This window comes from Lithobates pipiens, unplaced genomic scaffold, assembly GCF_037356315.1.
Source record: "Lithobates pipiens isolate NorthernLeopardFrog02 unplaced genomic scaffold, aLitPip1_a1.2 Scaffold_120, whole genome shotgun sequence".
Classification (NCBI taxonomy): domain Eukaryota; kingdom Metazoa; phylum Chordata; class Amphibia; order Anura; family Ranidae; genus Lithobates; species Lithobates pipiens.
Genome location: NW_027507708.1, coordinates 127,073 through 148,523, shown reverse-complemented (window position 1 = coordinate 148,523; position 21,451 = coordinate 127,073). Strand labels below are relative to the sequence as shown.

Sequence of the window (21,451 nt, the reverse complement as noted above, 5' to 3'; positions counted from 1 at the left end):
TATGGATGCGGCACGGGTACGGACGTAGTTGGGGTATGGGTGCAGCACAGGTATGGTGCGGGTATGGATGCGGCGTGGGTACGGATATAGTTGGGGTATGGGTGCAGCGCGGGTATGGTGCAGGAATGAATGCGACGTGGGTACGGACGTAGTTGAGGTATGGGTGCAGCGCAGGTATGGTGCGGGTATGAATCCGGTGCAGGTATGGATGTGGCGCAGGTACGGACGTAGTTGGGGTATGTGTGCAGCGCGGGTATGGTGCGGGAATGAATGCGGGGTGGGTATGGATACGGCGTGTGTATGGTGTGGGTATGAATGTGGAGTGGGTATGAATGCAGCATGGGCGTGAATGTGGCGCGGGTATGGATGTGGCGTGGGTATGAATGCGGTGCAGGTATGGATGCGGCACGGGTACGGACGTAGTTGGGGTATGGGTGCAGTGCAGGTATGGTGCGAGTATGAATGCAGCGCGGGTACGGACGTAGTTGGGGTATGGGTGCAGCGCAGGTATGGTGTGGGTATGGATGCGGCGCGGGTACGGACGTAGTTGATGTATGGCGCGGGTACGGAAGTAGTTGGGGTATGGGTGCAGCGCAGGTATGAATGCAGCGCGGGTACGGACGTAGTTGGGGTATGGATGCGGTGCAGGTATGGACGTAGTTGATGTATGGGTGCAGCGCAGGTATGGTGCGGGTATGAATGCGCCGCGGGTACGGATGTAGTTGGGGTATGGATGCGCCGCGGGTACAGACGTAGTTGAGGTATGAATGCGGCGTGAGTACGGATAGAGGTTGGGGTATGGGTACAGCGCGGGTATGAATGCGGCACGGGTACGAAAGTAGTTGGGGTATGGATGCGGCGCGGGTACGGATGTAGTTGGGGTATGGGTGCAGTGCGGGTATGGATGCGGCGCGGGTACGGATGTAGTTGGGGTATGGGTGCGGCGCCGGTATGGATGCAGCGCGGGTACGGATGTAGTTGGGGTATGGATGCGGCGCGGGTATGGATGTAGTTGGGGTATGGATGCGGCACGGGTACAGATGTAGTTGGTGTATGGATGCGGCGCGGGTATGGGTGCGGCGCCGGTACGGATGTAGTTGGGGTATGGATGCGGCGCGGGTACAGATGTAGTTGGGGTATGGATGCGGCGTGGGTATGGATGCGGCGCCGGTACGGATGTAGTTGGGGTATGGATGCGGCGCGGGTACGGAAGTAGTTGGGGTATGGATGCGGCGCGGTTACGGAAGTAGTTGGCGTATGGGTGCAGCGCGGGTATGGATGTGGCGCGGGTACGGATGTAGTTGGGGTATGGATGCGGCGTGGGTACGGATGTAGTTGGGGTATGGGTACAGCGCGGGTATGGATGCGGCGCGGGTACGGATGTAGTTGGGGTATGGGTGCAGCGCGGTTATGGATGCGGCGCGGGTATGGAAGTAGTTGGGGTATGGATGCGGCGCAGGTACGGATGTAGTTGGGGTATGGATGCGGCGCGGATACGGAAGTAGTTGACGTATGGGTGCAGCGTGGGTATGGATGCGGCGCGGGTACGGAAGTAGTTGGCGTATGGGCGCTGTGCGTTTTATACGCTCTCGCCTCCTAAGAGTCCCTGTTGGTAGATCTGTGCGGAGTCTGAAGGGCGCACAGTCCCTCTTGTTGGGCGTTTCCCGCACACGCTGTATATGGGTAATGAATAATATCTGTATATTGAGTTCTATTTCTGTAAAGATCTTTGTATAAATGAAGATTGTATAGTGTATGGCAAGCCTATAAGTGAGGAAAGTTTTTATTTTATATTCCTGTTTGTGACTCCATTGGGGTCCGCGGGTACGGACGTAGTTGGGGTATGAATGCGGCACGGGTATGGATACGGCGCGGGTACAGACGTAGTTGGGGTATGGGTGCAGCGCAGGTATGTTCCGGGTATGGATGCGGCGCGGGTACGGATATAGTTGGGGTATGGGTGCAGCGCGGGTATGGTGCGGGAATGAATGCGGCATGGGTACGGACGTAGTTGGGGTATGGGTGCAGTGCAGGTATGGTGCGGGTATGGATGTGGCGTGGGTATGAATGTGGCACGGGTGTGAATGTGGCGCGGGTATGGGTGCAGCGCGGGTATGGTGCGGGAATGAATGCGGCATGGGTACGGACGTAGTTGAGGTATGGGTGCAGTGCAGGTATGGTGCGGGTATGAATCCGGCGCAGGTATGGATGTGGAGCAGGTACAGACGTAGTTGGGGTATGGGTGCAGCGCGGGTATGGTGCGGAAATGAATGCGGCGTGTGTATGGGCGCAGCGTGTGTATGGTGCGGGTATGAATGCGGCATGGGTGTGAATGTGGCCCGGGTATGGATGCGGTGTGGGTATGAATGCGGCGCAGGTATGAATGTGGCCCGGGTACGGATATAGTTGAGGTATGGGTGCAGCGCGGGTATGGTGCAGGAATGAATGCGACGTGGGTACGGACGTAGTTGAGGTATGGGTGCAGCGCAGGTATATATATACACAACCCGAAATGCGTTGGCTTTATGTATCGATCTTACCGGAATGAACTGAATATTAGAAATATCTGAGCGGGGGTGCTGATAGAGGATCCAGCCCTCCCCCCGCCCTATCCACAGAATGATCCATTGTATTGGTTTGTGAATGATGAGAAGAATTCCGATCGTTTGACCAAAAGGCTCGATCAATTCTCAATCTAGGATTTATGTGACGATAAAAGTCATCGAACTGATGCAGGAAAATGTGCCGCACCGATCGTTTGTAGACGCTGCTCTTCCTAATAATATTCAGCAGACAGTACAGATCCGAAGGGGTAGGCGAGCCCTCGCCCTGAGAGCTGACAATCTAATACAAAAGGTAATACCAGCGGGGGATGGGCTGAGGGAAAAGTTCAGTTTTTAGGTGGAGGGGGGATGGGCGTCCCTGAAGGGAGGAGTTTTCAGGGATCGTTGTCTGATCAATAATCAATCATTCAATGCCACTAAACTGATAGAATAAAAGAATCAGAAACCGATCGTTCTATCCCATCGATTGTAGCGATGAGTTGATTGACAATCGGATTACATTTATTAATGTATTGATCATGTCAGATGATCACAAAGTGTGTTCAATATTTTATAGTCTCATCTACGATCGCTCAGACCTAAACTGATCACAGATCAATACTTGTATGATCACCCAAAGATCCGCAGCACGCCCTCCATCACCAGAAAAGCCTCTTCTCTGATTGGCCGTCCTTCTCCTCCAGTATATCGGTCATACAATCGAAGAAAGACGAACGATCCAGACATTAGAGATAGAAGAGGGCGACAACATACATGACACATACATGACGCTTCTCAGGAGCTGCCTGCAAGCATGTAGCCAGTGTTAGACCATCCCTGAGACAGTCCGGCACATTAGAATTGAATAAAACCTTAAAAACTTTCGTCCAATTAGAATGTCGCTTTTATTGGGTTTGGACGAAGGTCTCTCTGAGGTCAAATCCTGAAATCCGTCACCGAGAGCATTCCTTCCCTCCGCCCACCGCCTTCTATAGAAAAATCAGTTTCCATGGAAACCAGCCATGCGAATTCTTCAATATCACCGCCGTGACTCCGATATCTTCCCACATCGATCGCTTCCAGGGAGAGACCATGCCGTGTGCTTTCCAATGGAATCGATCGCTGAAAGGAATCAGATCACCTTTATCTCGTAATCCACTGCAGCCAGATTCCCCAGAGCTCTTCACATGTGTGCTGGGTGGGTGTGCCGCTTAATGTCTGTGCTACCCCCTCCCCCTCTCCCTCCTCCTCCTCTCCCCCCCCCCTTCTTCTTCCTCCTCCTCCTCTCCCCCCTTCTTCTTCCCCCTCCTCCTCTCCCCCCTTCTTCTTCCCCCTCCTCCTCTCCCCCCTTCTTCTCCCTCCTCCTCCTCTCCCCCCTTCTTCTCCCATCCCCCTCTCCTCTCCCCCCTTCTTATTCCCTCTCCTCCTCTCCCCCCTTCTTATTCCCTCTCCTCCTCTCCCCCCTTCTTCTTCCCCCCTCCTCCTCTCCCCCCTTCTTCTTCCCCCCCTCCTCCTCTCCCCCCTTCTTCTTCCCATCCTCCTCTCCCCCCTTCTCCTTCTCCTTCTCCCTCCCTCCCTCCCCTCCTTCTCCCTCCCTCCCTCCCCTCCTTCTCCCTCCCTCCCTCCCCTCCTTCTCCCTCCCCTCCTTCTCCCTCCCCTCCTTCTCCCTCCCTCCCCTCCTCTCCCCTCCTCTCCCCTCCCTCCTCCTCACCCCTCCCCCTCCTTCTCCCCCTCCCTTCTCCCCCTCCTCTCCCTCCCCCTCCTCCTCTCCTCTCCCCCTTCTTCTCCCCCTCCCCTCTCTCCCCCTCCCCTCTCTCCCCCTCTCCTCCCTCCCCTCCTCCCTCTCCTTGCTCCCCTCCCCCCTTCTTCTCCCCCTCCTCCCTCCGCTCCCCTCTTCTCCCCCCCCTAATCTCCTTCCTCCCCCTCTCCCCTCCCCCCTCCTCTCCCCTCCCCCCCCTCCCCCCTCCTCTCCCCCTCCCTCCACCTCTATACACAAATATTTTCCTTTCATTTCTGTTTTATACTGAATGGATTGTTATGCAAGGGGAGGGGTCACAGTTACTTTAAGCCTGATCCTGGGCGGGGCCCACGCGTCATAGTTGCCGGGGTGTTGGGTGGGGCCCACACGTCATAGTTGCAGGGTGGACAGGGCCAAAATGTAGTTGCCGGGGTGGTGGGCGGGGCCCACACATCATAGTTGCCGGGGTGGTGGGTGGGGCCCACACATCATAGTTGCAGGGTGGGCAGTGCCAAAATGTAGTTGCCGGGGCGGTGGGCCGGACCCACACATCATAGTTGGCGGAGCGGCCGGACCCACACGTCATAGTTGCCGGGGTGGTGGGCGGGACCCACACGTCATAGTTGCCGGGGTGGTGGGCGGGACCCACACGTCATAGTTGCCGGGGTGGTGGGCAGGACCCACACGTCATAGTTGCCGGGGTGGTGGGCGGGACCCACACGTCATAGTTGCCGGGGTGGTGGGCGGGACCCACACGTCATAGTTGCCGGGATGGTGGGTGGGGCCCACATGGGATAGTTGGCGGGGTGGTGGGCGGGACCCACACATCATAGTTGCCGGGGTGGTGGGTGGGGCCCACACATCCTCTTTCCGGGGGGGGGGGGGGTGGCCCTAGGCTGTGACTCAGGTTCTCGGCACCTCTTTGGCCCCCCAGTAGTCATTAATGACACTTTTCTCACAAGGCCTTCCCAGTGGTCTCAGGTCCAGTCCATCAGAATGAGGACCCCCCATGGTAGGTGCCCTCGGGGGACCTTCCCAACCACTGACATATCACTAAACCCCCACTTCTTCACTCCTGCTGAGTGTCCCCCAACCAGCGCCCTTCCCCCGACAAGGTGGGACCACCTCACAGGGATAGAGAGCCCAGGGGCCACAAATACCCCCGAAAATCCATCCTGTAATGGAGTCACAGTTCCTTTATGAGCCGACCGGACATTTATCCCGCCTCCTTATCTGCCTGGGCTCCTGTCCCCGCCCCCTGGAGCCAATAGGAAGTACCCACATTCTGCAGGCAATGATGAGGACACCTACAGGAGGACCCCAGGAAGGGCATCTGGGGGGATTTCCTGTATGATTTGTCATTCCAGCCATTAGTTGGGGGAGGGGTAATAATATTCTGGGGTCAGGCAGAGGTCATCGAAAATAAATCTTGTTTCATTTCTCAACAATTCATCATCTTATTCCCTCTACACTGCGACCACCGCCATGATAAATCTCCTCTGAGAGACCCCGGAGAAATTCCCACCCATCCAAATCCCAGGCTCTTCCCCGTCAGGATATTCCCTCCCCGTCCCCTATCCCGGGATATTCCCTCCCCTATCCCGGAATATTCCCTCCCCATCCCCTATCCCGGGATATTCCCTCCCCATCCCCTATCCCGGGATATTCCTGTCCCATCCCCTATCCTGGGATATTCCCATCCCATCACCTATCCAGGGATCTTCCGCCCCCTATCCCAGGCTCTTCCCCATCCCCTATCCTAGGATATTCCCGCCCCGTCCCCTATCCCAGGCTCTTCCCCATCCCCTATCCTAGGATATTCCCGCCCCGTCCCCTATCTCGGGACCTTCCCTCCCCATCCCCTATCCCGGGCTCTTCCTCGTCCCCTATCCCAGGATATTCCCGTCCCTTCCCCTATCCCGGGATATTCCTGTCCCATCCCCTATCCTGGGATATTCCCGTCCCATCACCTATCCCGAGATATTCCCACCCCGTCCCCTATCCCGGAATATTCCTGTCCCATCCCTTTTCCTGGGATATTCCCGTCCCATCACCTATCCCGGGATATTCCCTCCCCGTCCCCTATCCTGGGATATTCCCGTCCCATCCCCTATCCCGGGATCTTCCCTCCCCGTCCCCTATCCCAGGCTCTTCCCCATCCCCTATCCTAGGATATTCCCACCCCGTCCCCTATCTCGGGACCTTCCTTCCCCATCCCCTATCCTAGGATATTCCTGTCCCTTCCCCTATCCCGGGATATTCCCACCCCATCCCCTATCCCAGGCTCTTCCCCTGTCCCCTATTCCGGGATATTCCCACCCATCCCCTATCCCGGGATATTCCCACCCATCCCCTATCCCGGGATATTCCCACCCATCCCCTATCCCGGGATAATCCTGTCCCATCCCTTATCCCAGGATCTTCCCCCGTCCCCTATCCCAAGATATTCCCACCCCGTCCCCTATTCCAGGATATTCCCGCCCCGTCCCCTATCCCGGCATATTTCCGCCCCATCCCCTATCCCGGCATATTTCCGCCCCGTCCCCTATCCCAGGATCTTCCCCTGTCCCCTATCCCAGGATCTTCCCCTGTCCCCTATCCTGGGATATTCCCGCCCCATCTCCTATCCCAGGATATTCTCACCCCGTCCCCTATCGTGGGATATTCCCTGTCCCCTATCCTGGGATATTCCCGTCCCTTCCCCTATCCCAGGATCTTCCCGCCCTGGCCCCTATCCCGGGATATTTCTCTGTCCCCTATCCCGTGATATTCCCACCCCGTCCCCTATTCCGGGATCTTCCCGCCCCGTCCCCTATTCTGGGATCTTCCCGGGCTATTTCTCTCCCGCCCCTATCCCGGGATCTTCCCCCGTCCCCTATCCCGGGATCTTCCCCCGTCCCCTATCCTGGGATCTTCCCCTGTCCCCTATAACGGGATATTCCCGCCCCATCTCCTATCCCAGGATATTCTCACCCCGTCCCCTATCGTGGGATATTCCCTGTCCCCTATCCTGGGATATTCCCGTCCCATCACCTATCCCGGGATATTCCCTCCCCGTCCCCTATCCTGGGATATTCCCGTCCCATCCCCTATCCCGGGATCTTCCCTCCCCGTCCCCTATCCCAGGCTCTTCCCCATCCCCTATCCTAGGATATTCCCACCCCGTCCCCTATCTCGGGACCTTCCTTCCCCATCCCCTATCCTAGGATATTCCTGTCCCTTCCCCTATCCCGGGATATTCCCACCCCATCCCCTATCCCAGGCTCTTCCCCTGTCCCCTATCCCGGGATATTCCCACCCATCCCCTATCCCGGGATAATCCTGTCCCATCCCTTATCCCAGGATCTTCCCCCGTCCCCTATCCCAAGATATTCCCACCCCGTCCCCTATTCCAGGATATTCCCGCCCCGTCCCCTATCCCGGCATATTTCCGCCCCATCCCCTATCCCGGCATATTTCCGCCCCGTCCCCTATCCCAGGATCTTCCCCTGTCCCCTATCCCAGGATCTTCCCCTGTCCCCTATCCTGGGATATTCCCGCCCCATCTCCTATCCCAGGATATTCTCACCCCGTCCCCTATCGTGGGATATTCCCTGTCCCCTATCCTGGGATATTCCCGTCCCTTCCCCTATCCCAGGATCTTCCCGCCCTGGCCCCTATCCCGGGATATTTCTCTGTCCCCTATCCCGTGATATTCCCGCCCCGTCCCCTATTCTGGGATCTTCCCGGGCTATTTCTCTCCCGCCCCTATCCCGGGATCTTCCCCCGTCCTCTATCCCGGGATCTTCCCCCGTCCCCTATCCTGGGATCTTCCCCTGTCCCCTATAACGGGATATTCCCGCCCTATCCCCTATCTCAGGATATTCTCACCCCTTCCCCTATTCCAGGATCTTCCCCCATCCCCTATCCTTGGATATTCTCACCCCTTCCCCTATCCCAGGATCTTCCCCCATCCCCTATCCTTGGATATTCCCGCCCTGGCCCCATCCCGGGATATTTCCCCGTCCCCTATCCTGGGATATTCCCGCCCCGTCCCCTATGCCGGAATATTCCCGCCCGTCCCCTATCCCGGGATCTTTCCACCATCTTTCCATCCTGTCCCCTATCCCGGGATCTTCCCCGTCCCCTATCTTGGGATAGTCTCACCCCTGTCCCCAATCCCAGAATATTCCCACCCCATCCTCTGGGATAAAAGGGGTTTCTTGTGATCTCAGCAGCTCGGGGAAATCATGGGATTTTAGTCATTGTGTGACAATCGCTGATCTGTTCAAGTACAACTCCAGGGGGAACTTTTTTTCCATTTTGGATAGAGTAAGGGGGGGGGATAGTTTGATTTTATTTTTTTCACCTTGTCCCATTGGGGAGATTTCTCTTCACTTCCTGTCCCAAAGCCCAACAGGAAGTGAGAGGAAATCCCTGCAAATTACCAGACCCCCCCCCCCCCCAGGTCACTACTAGTGTCCCCATCGGAAGATTCCCCTCTATTCCTGTTCTGCCAAAACCCTGAAATTTGGGGTTTCCTTTCCCTCCCAGTGATAACAATAAACAGGAGAAATAGAGGAGGATGAATCTCCTTACCAGGGACACAGACAGCAATAAACAACTGACAGGGGGTCTCCCCCTCCACCTAATACCAAGAAAAACCTTTGCCTTTAGTTATACGTGAATGTCGGTCTGTGGAGCGACGCGTTTCATCTCAAATGAATTAGCACCGTTCTCACTGTGCCTGACAATCGGAAAATTCTGCGTCAGACATTCCGGCGCAGTCCTGAGGAGCGGCCGCTGGCGTCATCTTCCAGGAGAGCTCACCTGCGCTCCTCCACTCATCGCACACGGAATGCGCCGAACAGTCGATGTGATTCCACCAGGACACGTCCTCCTGTCCCCACCTCGTCCTATTCACATTTCTTTTCTTCCTGCTGGCTACCAGCTCCACCCCAGACTGAAGCCCAATTTATGGGCATTCCTATGGGGCAGGTAAGAGCACAGCACTAAGCACTGCCCCCTTTTCTGTCCATTCATGAACCTGCACCATGCTAGGCACTGCCTCCTTTTCTGTCCATTCATGAACCTGCACCATGCTAGGCACTGCCCCTTTTTCTGTCCATTCATGAACCTGCACCATGCTAGGCACTGCCCCTTTTTCTGTCCATTCATGAACCTGCACCATGCTAGGCACTGCCCCTTTTTCTGTCCATTCATGAACCTGCACCGTGCTAGGCACCGCCCCCTTTGCTGTCCATTCATGAACCTGCGCCGTGCTAGGCACCGCCACCTTTTCTGTCCATTTATGAACCTGCGCCATGCTAGGCACCGCCCCCTTTTCTGTCCATTCATGAACCTGTGCCATGCTAGGCACCGCCTCCTTTTCTGTCCATTCATGAACCGGCACCGTGCTAGGCACCGCCCCCTTTTCTGTCCATTCATGAACCTGCACCATGCTGGGCATCGCCCCCTTTTCTGTCCATTCATGAACCTGCACCGTGCTAGGCACCGCCCCCTTTTCTGTCCATTCATGAACCTGCACCGTGCTAGGCACCGCCCCCTTTTCTGTCCATTCATGAACCTGCACTGTGCTAGGCACCGCCTCCTTTTCTGTCCATTCATGAACCTGCGCCGTGCTAGGCACCGCCCCCTTTTCTGTCCATTCATGAACCTGCGCCGTGCTAGGCACCGCCTCCTTTTCTATCCATTCATGAACCTGCGCCGTGCTAGGCACCGCCTCCTTTTCTATCCATTCATGAACCGGCACCGTGCTAGGCACCGCCTCCTTTTCTGTCCATTCATGAACCTGCACCGTGCTAGGCACCACCCCCTTTTCTGTCCATTCATGAACCTGTACCGTGCTATGCACCGCCCCCTTTTCTGTCCATTCATGAACCTGCACTGTGCTAGGCACCGCCCCCTTTTCTGTCCATTCATGAACCTACACCGTTGTAGGCACCGCCCCCTTTTCTCTCCATTCATGAACCTGCACCGTGCTAGGCACCGCCCCCTTTTCTGTCCATTCATGAACCTGCACAGTGCTAGGCACCGCCCCCTTTTCTGTCCATTCATGAACCTGCACCATGCTAGGCCCTCGCAGCAGACTGATGATATCATCCCAGCCTAGCTCAGGGATTGCTGGTCCATGATAATGGGTGGAGCTTAGTGTGAAGAACAATCGTATATCTGTAGATGGTGGTCGGTCAGGAAAGGATTTCCTCCAATCCGGGGTCTGCTCTGTTTTCTATATTACTTCTATGGAGCTCGCCGTATGTTCTGCTCTGCTGTGTTGTACTGCGCCATGGCGGATGTTGGCGATTCATATCTATAATAATTTATACAGTGTGTGTATATATATATATATATATATATATATATATATATGACACACACACACACACACCGTGAAGGAAGAAAGTATTTGGCTGCTGATTTTGTAGGTTCGCCCCACTGACAAACAATCAGTCTATAATTTTATTGGTCGGTTTATTATAACAGTGAGAGAACAACAACAAAAATATCCAAAAAAAAAATTATAAATTGATTTGAATTTTAATGAGTGAAATAAGTATGTGAACCCTTCACAGAACATGACTTAGTAGTTGGTGGAGAAACCCTTGTTGGGGATCACAGAGGTCAGACGTTTCTTGGAGTTGGCCTCCAGGTTCGCACACATCTCGGGAGGGATTTTGCCCTCTTTGCAGATCCTCTCCAAGTCATCAAGGTTTCCAGGCTGACATTTGGTAACCTTCAGCTCCCGCCACATATTTTCTATGGGATTAAGGTCTGGAGACCGACTAGGCCACTCAAGGACCTTATTGTGCTTCTTCTTAAGCCACTCATTTGTTGCCTTGGCTGTGTGTTTTGGGTCAGTGTCATTCTGGAAGATCCATCCATGACCCATCTTCAATGTTCTGGCTGAGGGAAGGAGGTTCTCACCCAAGATTTGATGGTACATGGCCCCGCCCATCATCCCTTTGATGTGGTGAAGTTGTCCTCTCCTCTTAGAGAAACACCCCCCAAGCATAAGTTTTCCACCTCCCATGTATGACGGTGGGGGATGGTGTTCTTGGGGTCATAGGTCCTCCATGTATGACAGTGGGGGGTGGTGTTCTTGGGGTAATAGCACCTCCATGTATGACGGTGGGTGATGGTGTTCTTGGGGTCATAGGTCCTCCATGTATGATGGTGGGGGATGGTGTTCTTGGGGTCATAGGTCCTCCGTGTATGACGGTGGGGGATGGTGTTCTTGGGGTCATAGGTCCTCCATGTATGATGGTGGGGGATGGTGTTCTTGGGGTCATAGGTCCTCCGTGTATGACGGTGGGGGATGGTGTTCTTGGGGTCATAGGTCCTCCATGTATGACGATGGGGGATGGTGTTCTTGGGGTCATAGGTCCTCCATGTATGATGGTGGGGGATGGTGTTCTTGGGGTCATAGGTCCTCCGTGTATGACGGTGGGGGATGGTGTTCTTGGGGTCATAGGTCCTCCATGTATGATGGTGGGGGATGGTGTTCTTGGGGTCATAGGCAGCATTCCTCCTCCTCCTCCAAACACGGTGAGTTGAGTTGATGCCAAAGATCTGGATTTTGGTCTCCTCTGACCACAACACTTTCCCCCGGTTCTCCTCAGAAATCATTCAATGTTCATTAGTGATCTTCAGACGGACCTGTACATGTGATTTCCTGAGCGGGGGGACCTGTACATGTGATTTCCTGAGCGGGGGGATCTTGCGGGGGCTACAGGATTTCAGTCCCTCCCGGTGTAGTGTGTTACCGATTGTTCTCTTGGTGACTATGGTCCCAGCTGAGATCATGGAGAAGATTCTCCGGTGTAGTTCTGGGCGGATTCCTCACCGTTCTCCTGATCATTGATCCTCCACGAGGTGAGATCTTCCATGGAGCCCCAGACCGAGGAGATCCATCGTTATTTTGTAAATAATAATCCCACCAACTGTTGTCACCTCTCACCAAGCTGCTTGGCGATGGTCTTGTAGCCCATTCCAGCCTTGTGTAGGTCTCCAATCTTCTCCCCGACATCCTTGGACAGATCTTTGGTCTCCATGGTGGAGAGATTGGAATCTGATTGGTTGCTTCTGTGGACAGGTGTCTTTTATACAGGTAACAAGCTGAGATTAGGAGCACTCCATTTAAGAGAGTTCTAATCTCAGCTTTTTACCTGTATAGAAGACACCTGGGAGGGAGAAATCTTGCTGATTGATCGGGGTTCACATACTTATTTCACTCATTAAAATGCGAATCAATTTATAACTTTTATGAAATGTGTTTTTCTGGATATTTATTGTTTTTCTGTCTCTCACTGTTATAATAAACCGACCAATAAAATTACAGACCGATCGTTTCTTTGTCGGTGGGCAAACGTACAAAATCAGCAGCCGATCGAATACTTTCCCCTCTCTGTAGATATGTTGGTTGGCGATTGTTGTACTGCGCCATGGCTGATGTTGGCACTCTAGAAATCAAAGCTCAGGTAAATGTGTATTTTGTACAGCGTGATGGCGGATGTTGGTGCCATATGAATCCTTTTTACAAGGAAATACCCCGGATGAGGGTTTGTACTGCACCATGGTATATGTTGGTGCTATGATGACTTCTTCGGTAATGCAGTGAAATGTATAAAGTGCTGTCAGTCCCGGCAGCCAATCAGCTTGAAGTTTCATGTGGCTGTCTGAGCTGTGATTGGATTGCTGTGGATTGTATGGCTCGCTCCCCCCTCCCCCCTGATCACATGACGAGTTGCTCTGCAGCTGGGTAGAGCTGGGTCTCTCCTCGCTCTGCATGCTGCATCCTCTCTTCGCTCATCCTCCTCCTGACAATGCAGCAATCCTCGCTGTGACCCCCCAGGAGCGGCGAGCAGAGCCGGGAGCAGGCCATGTTGGCGGTGGAGGATTTCAGGTAGGTCGCCCACCCTCCAGGATTGCATTTTCTGCTTGTCCTTCAGACAGGGAATGTCAGCCTTCTGATTGGCTGCAGCTGGTGATACAATTAGCGCCATCCATTGTTCATCCGGCAGATCTGACATTTGTGGGTCAGACGGGATTTCATGTCGAAGAACGCCGGTGATCATATCTGTGGGGGAGGGGGCATCGCTGAGCATTTCTTCACACAACCCCCGCCACCGGTCCCTTCCCCGGAAGAGCTGACAATCTATTCTCCCCCGCCAGACACCGGTCCCTTCCCCGGAAGAGCTGACAATCTATTCTCCCCATCAGACACCGGTCCCTTCCCCGGAAGAGCTGACAATCTATTCTCCCCATCAGACACCGGTCCCTTCCCCGGAAGAGCTGACAATCTATTCTCTCCATCAGACACCGGTCCCTTCCCCGGAAGAGCTGACAATCTATTCTCTCCATCAGACACCGGTCCCTTCCCCGGAAGAGCTGACAATCTATTCTCCCCATCAGACACCGGTCCCTTCCCAGGAAGAGCTGACAATCTATTCTCCCCATCAGACACCGGTCCCTTCCCCGGAAGAGCTGACAATCTATTCTCCCCATCAGACACCGGTCCCCTCCCCGGAAGAGCTGACAATCTATTCTCCCCATCAGACACCGGTCCCTTCCCAGGAAGAGCTGACAATCTATTCTCCCCATCAGACACCGGTCCCTTCCCCGGAAGAGCTGACAATCTATTCTCCCCATCAGACACCGGTCCCTTCCCCGGAAGAGCTGACAATCTATTCTCCCCATCAGACACCGGTCCCTTCCCCGGAAGAGCTGACAATCTATTCTCCCCATCAGACACCGGTCCCCTCCCCGGAAGAGCTGACAATCTATTCTCCCCATCAGACACCGGTCCCCTCCCCGGAAGAGCTGACAATCTATTCTCCCCATCAGACACCGGTCCCTTCCCAGGAAGAGCTGACAATCTATTCTCCCCATCAGACACCGGTCCCTTCCCCGGAAGAGCTGACAATCTATTCTCCCCATCAGACACCGGTCCCTTCCCCGGAAGAGCTGACAATCTATTCTCCCCATCAGACACCGGTCCCCTCCCCAGAAGAGCTGACAATCTATTCTCCCCATCAGACACCGGTCCCTTCCCAGGAAGAGCTGACAATCTATTCTCCCCATCAGACACCGGTCCCTTCCCCGGAAGAGCTGACAATCTATTCTCCCCATCAGACACCGGTCCCTTCCCCGGAAGAGCTGACAATCTATTCTCCCCATCAGACACCGGTCCCTTCCCCGGAAGAGCTGACAATCTATTCTCTCCATCAGACACTGGTCCCCTCCCCGGAAGAGCTGACAATCTATTCTCTCCATCAGACAGCGGTCCCTTCCCCGGAAGAGCTGACAATCTATTCTCCCCATCAGACACAGGTCCCTTCCCCGGAAGAGCTGACAATCTATTCTCCCCATCAGACACCGGTCCCTTCCCCGGAAGAGCTGACAATCTATTCTCTCCATCAGACACTGGTCCCCTCCCCGGAAGAGCTGACAATCTATTCTCTCCATCAGACACCAATCCCTTCCCCGGAAGAGCTGACAATCTATTCTCCCCATCAGACACCGGTCCCTTCCCCGGAAGAGCTGACAATCTATTCTCCCCATCAGACACCGGTCCTTTCCCCAGAAGAGCTGACAATCTATTCTCCGCATCAGACCCCGGTCCCTTCCCCAGAAGAGCTGACAATCTATTCTCCCCATCAGACATCGGTCCCCTCCTCGGAAGAGCTGACAATCTATTCCCTCCATCAGACACCGGTCCCCTCCCCAGAAGAGCTGACAATCTATTCTCCCCCGCCAGACACCGGTCCCTTCCCCGGAAGAGCTGACAATCTATTCTCCCCATCAGACACCGGTCCCTTCCCCGGAAGAGCTGACAATCTATTCTCCCCATCAGACACCGGTCCCTTCCCCGGAAGAGCTGACAATCTATTCTCTCCATCAGACACCGGTCCCCTCCCCGGAAGAGCTGACAATCTATTCTCCCCCGCCAGACACCGGTCCCTTCCCCGGAAGAACTGACAATCTATTCTCCCCATCAGACACCGGTCCCTTCCCCGGAAGAGCTGACAATCTATTCTCTCCATCAGACACCGGTCCCCTCTCCGGAAGAGCTGACAATCTATTCTCCCCCGCCAGACACCGGTCCCTTCCCCGGAAGAACTGACAATCTATTCTCCCCATCAGACACCGGTCCCTTCCCCGGAAGAGCTGACAATCTATTCTCTCCATCAGACACCGGTCCCCTCTCCGGAAGAGCTGACAATCTATTCTCCCCATCAGACACCGGTCTCTTCCCCAGAAGAGCTGACAATCTATTCTCCCCATCAGACACCGGTCTCTTCCCTGGGGGCGGGCATCGGGAGATGGTCACTGCGACGTGTCCGTCTGACAGACTTGTTACCAGGTGATCAGTCGCGTCCAATCACAGCTGATCACAATGTAAACAGGAAGAGCCATTAATCAGCTTTTCTTCACTTGTGTCTGAGGAGAGCCAATCAGCTGCTTCTCTGACAGGGGGGTCTGCGGTGATTGTTTATCAGAGTAGCCCCCCCCCCCCTGCGGATGCCCGTCCAGGACCAGCAGAGAGAAGCCACCACACTGGACCACCAAGTGTGCCAATCAGTGAAATCAGTGCCGCCAGGTGTGCCAATCAGTGAAAACACTGCCGCCAGGTGTGCCAATCAGTGCCGCCTATCACTGCTCATCAGTAAAGGAGAACATTTATTTACAAAATTTTATAACAAAGCAAACAAAAACTTTTTTTTCAACTTTTTTTTGGTCTTTTTTTATTAGTTTAGAAAAAACTAAACCCCCCCCCTAGAGGTGATGAAATACCACTAAAAGAAATCTCTATTTGTGGGGAAAAAAATGATAACATTTTAGTTTGGATACATTGTAGCACCGCCGCGCAATTGTCATTTAAAAAGTGACAGCACTGAAAGCTGAAAATTGGCCTGGGCAGGAAGGTGGGGGGGGGGGGGGGGTAAGTGCCCAGTATTGAAGGGGTTAAATGAACAATATCATAAAACCAATGCATCCAATACATCCGTATCCATAGGTGTATGAAGACACCTTATTGGTAATATTGATTCCCTGTATCCACGTTCATCAGTCTACATGTTTCACCATGTGGCTTCTTCAGGAAAAAACCTGGAGTTTCATCTACTAAGGGCATGGACCATGCCAAACCTCCGTCTGCCCCAACGCGACCCTCCGTCTGCCCCAACGCTGACCCTCCATCAACCCCACCCTCCATCTGCCCCAACTCTGACCCTCCATCTACCCGACTTTCCGTCTGCCCCAACGCTGACCCTCCGTCTGCCCCAACGCTGACCCTCCGTCTGCCCCAACGCTGACCCTCCGTCTGCCCCAACGCTGACCCTCCGTCTGCCCCAACGCTGACCCTCCATCTGCCCCAACGCTGACCCTCCATCAACCCCACCCTCCATCTGCCCCAACACTGACCCTCCGTCTGCCCCAACGCTGACCCTCCATCAACCCCACCCTCCATCTGCCCCAACGCTGACCCTCCGTCTGCCCCAACGCTGACCCTCCATCAACCCCACCCTCCATCTGCCCCAACGCTGACCCTCCCTCTGCCCCAATGCTGACCCTCCATCTGCCCGACCCTCCTTCTGCCCCAACGCTGACCCTCCATCAACCCCACCCTCCCTCTGCCCCAACGCTGACCCTCCATCTACACGACCCTCCCTCTGCCCCAACGCTGACCCTCCATCAACCCCACCCTCCATCTGCCCCAACGCTGACCCTCCATCTGCCCCAACTCTGACCCTCCATCTACCTGACTTTCCCTCTGCCCCAACGCTGACCCTCCATCAACCCCACCCTCCATCTGCCCCAACGCTGACCCTCCGTCTGCCCCAACGCTGACCCTCCATCAACCCCACCCTCCATCTGCCCCAACGTGACCCTCCATCTGCCCAACCCTCCTTCTGCCCCAACGCTGACCCTCCATCAACCCCACCCTCCCTCTGCCCCAACGCTGACCCTCCCTCTGCCCCAGCGCTGACCCTCCCTCTGCCCCAACGCTGACCCTCCCTCTGTCCCAATGCTGACCCTCCATCAACCCCACCCTCCCTCTGCCCCAACGCTGACCCTCCCTCTGCCCCAACGCTGACCCTCCCTCTGCCCCAACGCTGACCCTCCCTCTGCCCCAACGCTGACCCTCCCTCTGCCCCAACGCTGACCCTCCATCTGCCCCAACGCTGACTCTCCATCTACCCGACCCTCCCTCTGCCCCACCGCTGACCCTCCCTCTGCCCCAACGCTGACCCTACGCTGACCCTCCATCAACCCCACCCTCCCTCTTCCCCAACGCTGACCCTCTGTCTGCCCCAACGCTGACCCTCCATCAACCCCACCCTCCATCTGCCCCAACTCTGACCCTCCATCTACCCGACTTTCCCTCTGCCCCAACGCTGACCCTCCATTTGCCCCAATGCTGACCCTCCATCTGCCCCAACGCTGACCCTCCATCAACCCCATCCTCCATCTGCCCCAACGTTGACCCTCCGTCTGCCCCAACGCTGACCCTCCATTAACCTCACCCTCCCTCTGCCCCAACGCTGACCCTCCATCTACCCGACCCTCCCTCTGCCCCCAGCGCTGACCCTCCCTCTGCCCCCAGCGCTGACCCTCCCTCTGCCCCAGCGCTGACCCTCCCTCTGCCCCAGCGCTGACCCTCCCTCTGCCCCAACGCTGACCCTCCCTCTGCCTGACCCTCCTTCTGCCCCAACGCTGACCCTCCATCAACCCCACCCTCCCTCTGCCCCAACGCTGACCCTCCTTCTACCCGACCCTCCCTCGGCCCCAACGCTGACCCTCCCTCGGCCCCAACGCTGACCCTCCCTCGGCCCCAACGCTGACCCTCCCTCGGCCCCAACGCTGACCCTCCATCTGCCCCAACGCTGACCCTCCATCTGCCCAACCCTCCATCTGCCCCAACGCTGACCCTCCATCAACCCCATCCTCCATCTGCCCCAACGCTGACCCTCCATCAACCCCACCCTCCCTCTGCCCCAACGCTGACCCTCCATCTGGCCCAACGCTGACCCTCCCTCTGCCCCAACCTTGACCCTCCCTCTGCCCCAACCTTGACCCTCTCTCTGCCCCAACGCTGACCCTCCCTCGGCCCCAACGCTGACCCTCCCTCGGCCCCAACGCTGACCCTCCCTCGGCCCCAACGCTGACCCTCCCTCGGCCCCAACGCTGACCCTCCATCAACCCCATCCTCCATCTGCCCCAACGCTGACCCTCCATCAACCCCACCCTCCCTCTGCCCCAACGCTGACCCTCCATCTGCCCCAACGCTGACCCTCCATCTACCCGACCCTCCCTCTGCCCCAACGCTGACCCTCCACCTGCCCCAACGCTGACCCTCCACCTGCCCCAACGCTGACCCTCCACCTGCCCCAACGCTGACCCTCCACCTGCCCCAACGCTGACCCTCCACCTGCCCCAACGCTGACCCTCCACCTGCCCCAACGCTGACCCTCCACCTGCCCCAACGCTGACCCTCCACCTGCCTCAACGCTGACCCTCCATCTGCCTCAACGCTGACCCTCCAACTCCACCCTCCATCTGCCCCAATGCTGACCCTCCATCAACCCCGACCCTCCATCTGCCCCAACGCTGACTCCCCCATCAACTCCACCCTCCATCTGTCCCAACGCTGACCCTCCATCTGCCCCAATGCTGACCCTCCATCTGCCCCAACGCTGACCCTCCAACTCCACCCTCCATCTGCCCCAATGCTGACCCTCCATCAACCCCACCCTCTCTCTACCCCAACGCTGACCCTCCCTCTACCCCAACACTGACCCTCTTTTTATATTTGCACACTTCTGTTGTGGCGGGATCCTCTGATCTGAAGACCAACCTCCTGCCATGAAATCCCCCATCTTCGCTTTCATGTTCAGGACCAGAGGGACACTCATTCAGGTCAGATTCCAGAGAGCGGCTCGGATGTGGGCTGGACGGGAATCACCGGATCTGTGGTGGTCAGATTCCAGAGAGCAGCTCGGATGTGGGCTGGACGGGGATCACCGGATCTGTGGCGGTCAGATTCCAGAGAGCGGCTCGGATGTGGGCTGGATGGGGATCTCCGGATCTGTACCGGGATCACCGGATCTGTGGCGGTCATATTCCAGAGAGCGGCTCGGATGTGGGCTGGACGGGGATCACCAGATCTATGGCGGTCAGATTCCAAAGAGCGGCTCGGATGTGGGCTGGACGGGAATCACTGGATCTGTGGTGGTCAGATTCCAGAGAGCGGCTCGGATGTGGGCTGGACGGGGATCAACGGATTTGTGGCGGTCAGATTCCAGAGAGCGGCTCGGATGTGGGCTGGACGGGGATCAAGGGATCTGTGGCGGTCAGATTCCAGAGAGCGGCTCGGATGTGGGCTGGACGGGGATCAATGGATCTGTGGCGGTCAGATTCCAGAGAGCGGCTCGGATGTGGGCTGGACGGGGATCAACAGATCTGTGGCTGTCAGATTCCAGAGAGCAGCTCGGATGTGGGCTGGATGGGGATCTCCAGATCTGTGGCGGTCAGATTCCAGAGAGCGGCTCGGATGTGGGCTGGACGGGAATCACCGGATCTGTGCCAGATTCCAGAGAGAATGTATCCAGTAACAGGAGTGATTACTGCTGATTGGCCGCAGAGGAAAATGCAACGCTTGCTGATTGGCGGTGACTTGTATTTATTGTCAGTCTGGAGGAGTGGGTGGTGCTAGGCAGGATGTATTTGCATAGGTAACGCCCGCATGTGATGCTGAGCCTCCATGATTGACAGAACTGAAATCCAATGAATAAAAGGGGTGGGGCCAGGGACAGTCAGGCTGGGGAGGAAAGTGCTAGATGATGCTGGACGTCCTCCAGCCACAAAATCAGGCGGGGCTCTGACTGGCTACAGCTTCTAATGCACATGGTGAGAAGCTGACAGTGTGCGGTGACATCAGAGGGGAGGATCCACTACACCTATGCAAGGCTGATGGGGGGGGGGGTTAATGCCTTCCCTCAGCTGGTCATCAAGAATGGTCTGCCCATTTTGGTCGAAGGGGAGGGGGGGGTCTTGTGGTGAAGGGTAGTCTTGTGGTCAGGGGGGGGGGGGTCGTCTTGTGGTGGGGGGATGTTTTGGTGAGGGGGGGTTGTGGTCTGTGGTCTCGTCCTCCTCTGCCCTCTGGAGGTATGCCGGGTACGTCGGTTATGTAGCTCATGATACTCGAATTAGAACTTGGCAATCATCGGCTGATAACGATCTGTGAGGGAAGGGGGCGGTCTTGTGGGTGTCGTGGAGAGGGGGGATGTTGTGGTCGGGGGTGGGGGGGTGTCGTGGTGAGGGGGGGTGTTGTGGTCGGGGGGGTTCTTGTGATGAGGGGGAATGGTGTGGTGGGGGGGTCTTGTGGTGGAAGGGGGGGTCGTGGTGAGAGGGGTGTTGTGGTGAAGGGTAGTCTTGTGGTAGGGGGGGTCTTGTGGTCGGGGGGTGTCTTGTGGTGGGGGTGTGTGTTGGTGAGGGGGGTCTTGTGGTGAGGGGGGTGTGTTGTGGTGAGGGAGGGGTTTTGTGGTCGGGGGGGTTCTTGTGGTGACGGGGGTGCTGTGGTGAGGGGGGTCTTGTGGTCGGGGTGGGGAGTGTAGTGGTCGGGGTGGGGGAGGGGGGTGTCGTGGTGAGGGAGGATAGTGTGGTGGGGGGGTCTTGTGGTCGGGAGTGGGGGATGTTGTGGCGAGGGGGAGGGGCGTTGTGGTGAGGGGGGGTCTTGTGGAGGGGTGTCGTGGTGAGGGGGGATGGTGTGGTGAGGGGGTCTTGTGGTGGAAGGGGGGGTCGTGGTGAGAGGGGTGTTGTGGTAGGGGTGTGTGTTGGTGAGGGGGGGCTTGTGGTGAGGGTGGTGCTGTGGTCGGGGGGGTGTCGTGGTGAGGGGGGGATGGTGTGGTGAGGGGGGTGGTGTGGTGAGGGGGGGGGGAGTTGTGGTCAGGGTGGGGGAGGGAAGTGTCGTGGTGAGGGGGGATGGTGTGGTGAGGGGTGTTGTGGTCGGGGTGGGGGAGGGGGGTGTATCGTGGTGAGGGTGTGTTGTGGTCTGGGTGGGGGAGGGGGGTGTCGTGGTGTGGTGAGGGGGTGTTGTGGTCGTGGTGAGGGGGATGGTGTGGTGAGGGGTGTTGTGGTCGGGGTGGGGGAGGGGGTGTCGTGGTGAGGG

At 56.4% G+C, this 21,451-nt stretch overlaps 1 protein-coding gene across 14 annotated transcripts in view; it reads left to right on the top strand.

Annotated features, from left to right (window-relative positions):
- Positions 1 to 21,451, top strand: part of EVL (Enah/Vasp-like) — a 136,843-nt gene that overhangs the window by 15,026 nt on the left and 100,366 nt on the right. For 8 of the 14 annotated variants that reach the window (XM_077474680.1, XM_077474678.1, XM_077474677.1 and 5 more), the window contains exon 1: positions 13,023 to 13,183. The exons of 3 other annotated variants lie outside the window; for them this stretch is intronic. In XM_077474680.1, coding sequence (XP_077330806.1) covers positions 13,161 to 13,183 — 23 coding nt within the window. In that variant the 5' untranslated portion in view covers positions 13,023 to 13,160. Of the gene's footprint in view, positions 1 to 13,022; positions 13,184 to 21,451 lie in introns of those variants that run through there. 3 more of the 14 variants (XM_077474685.1, XM_077474684.1, XM_077474683.1) reach the window with 1 other exon arrangement.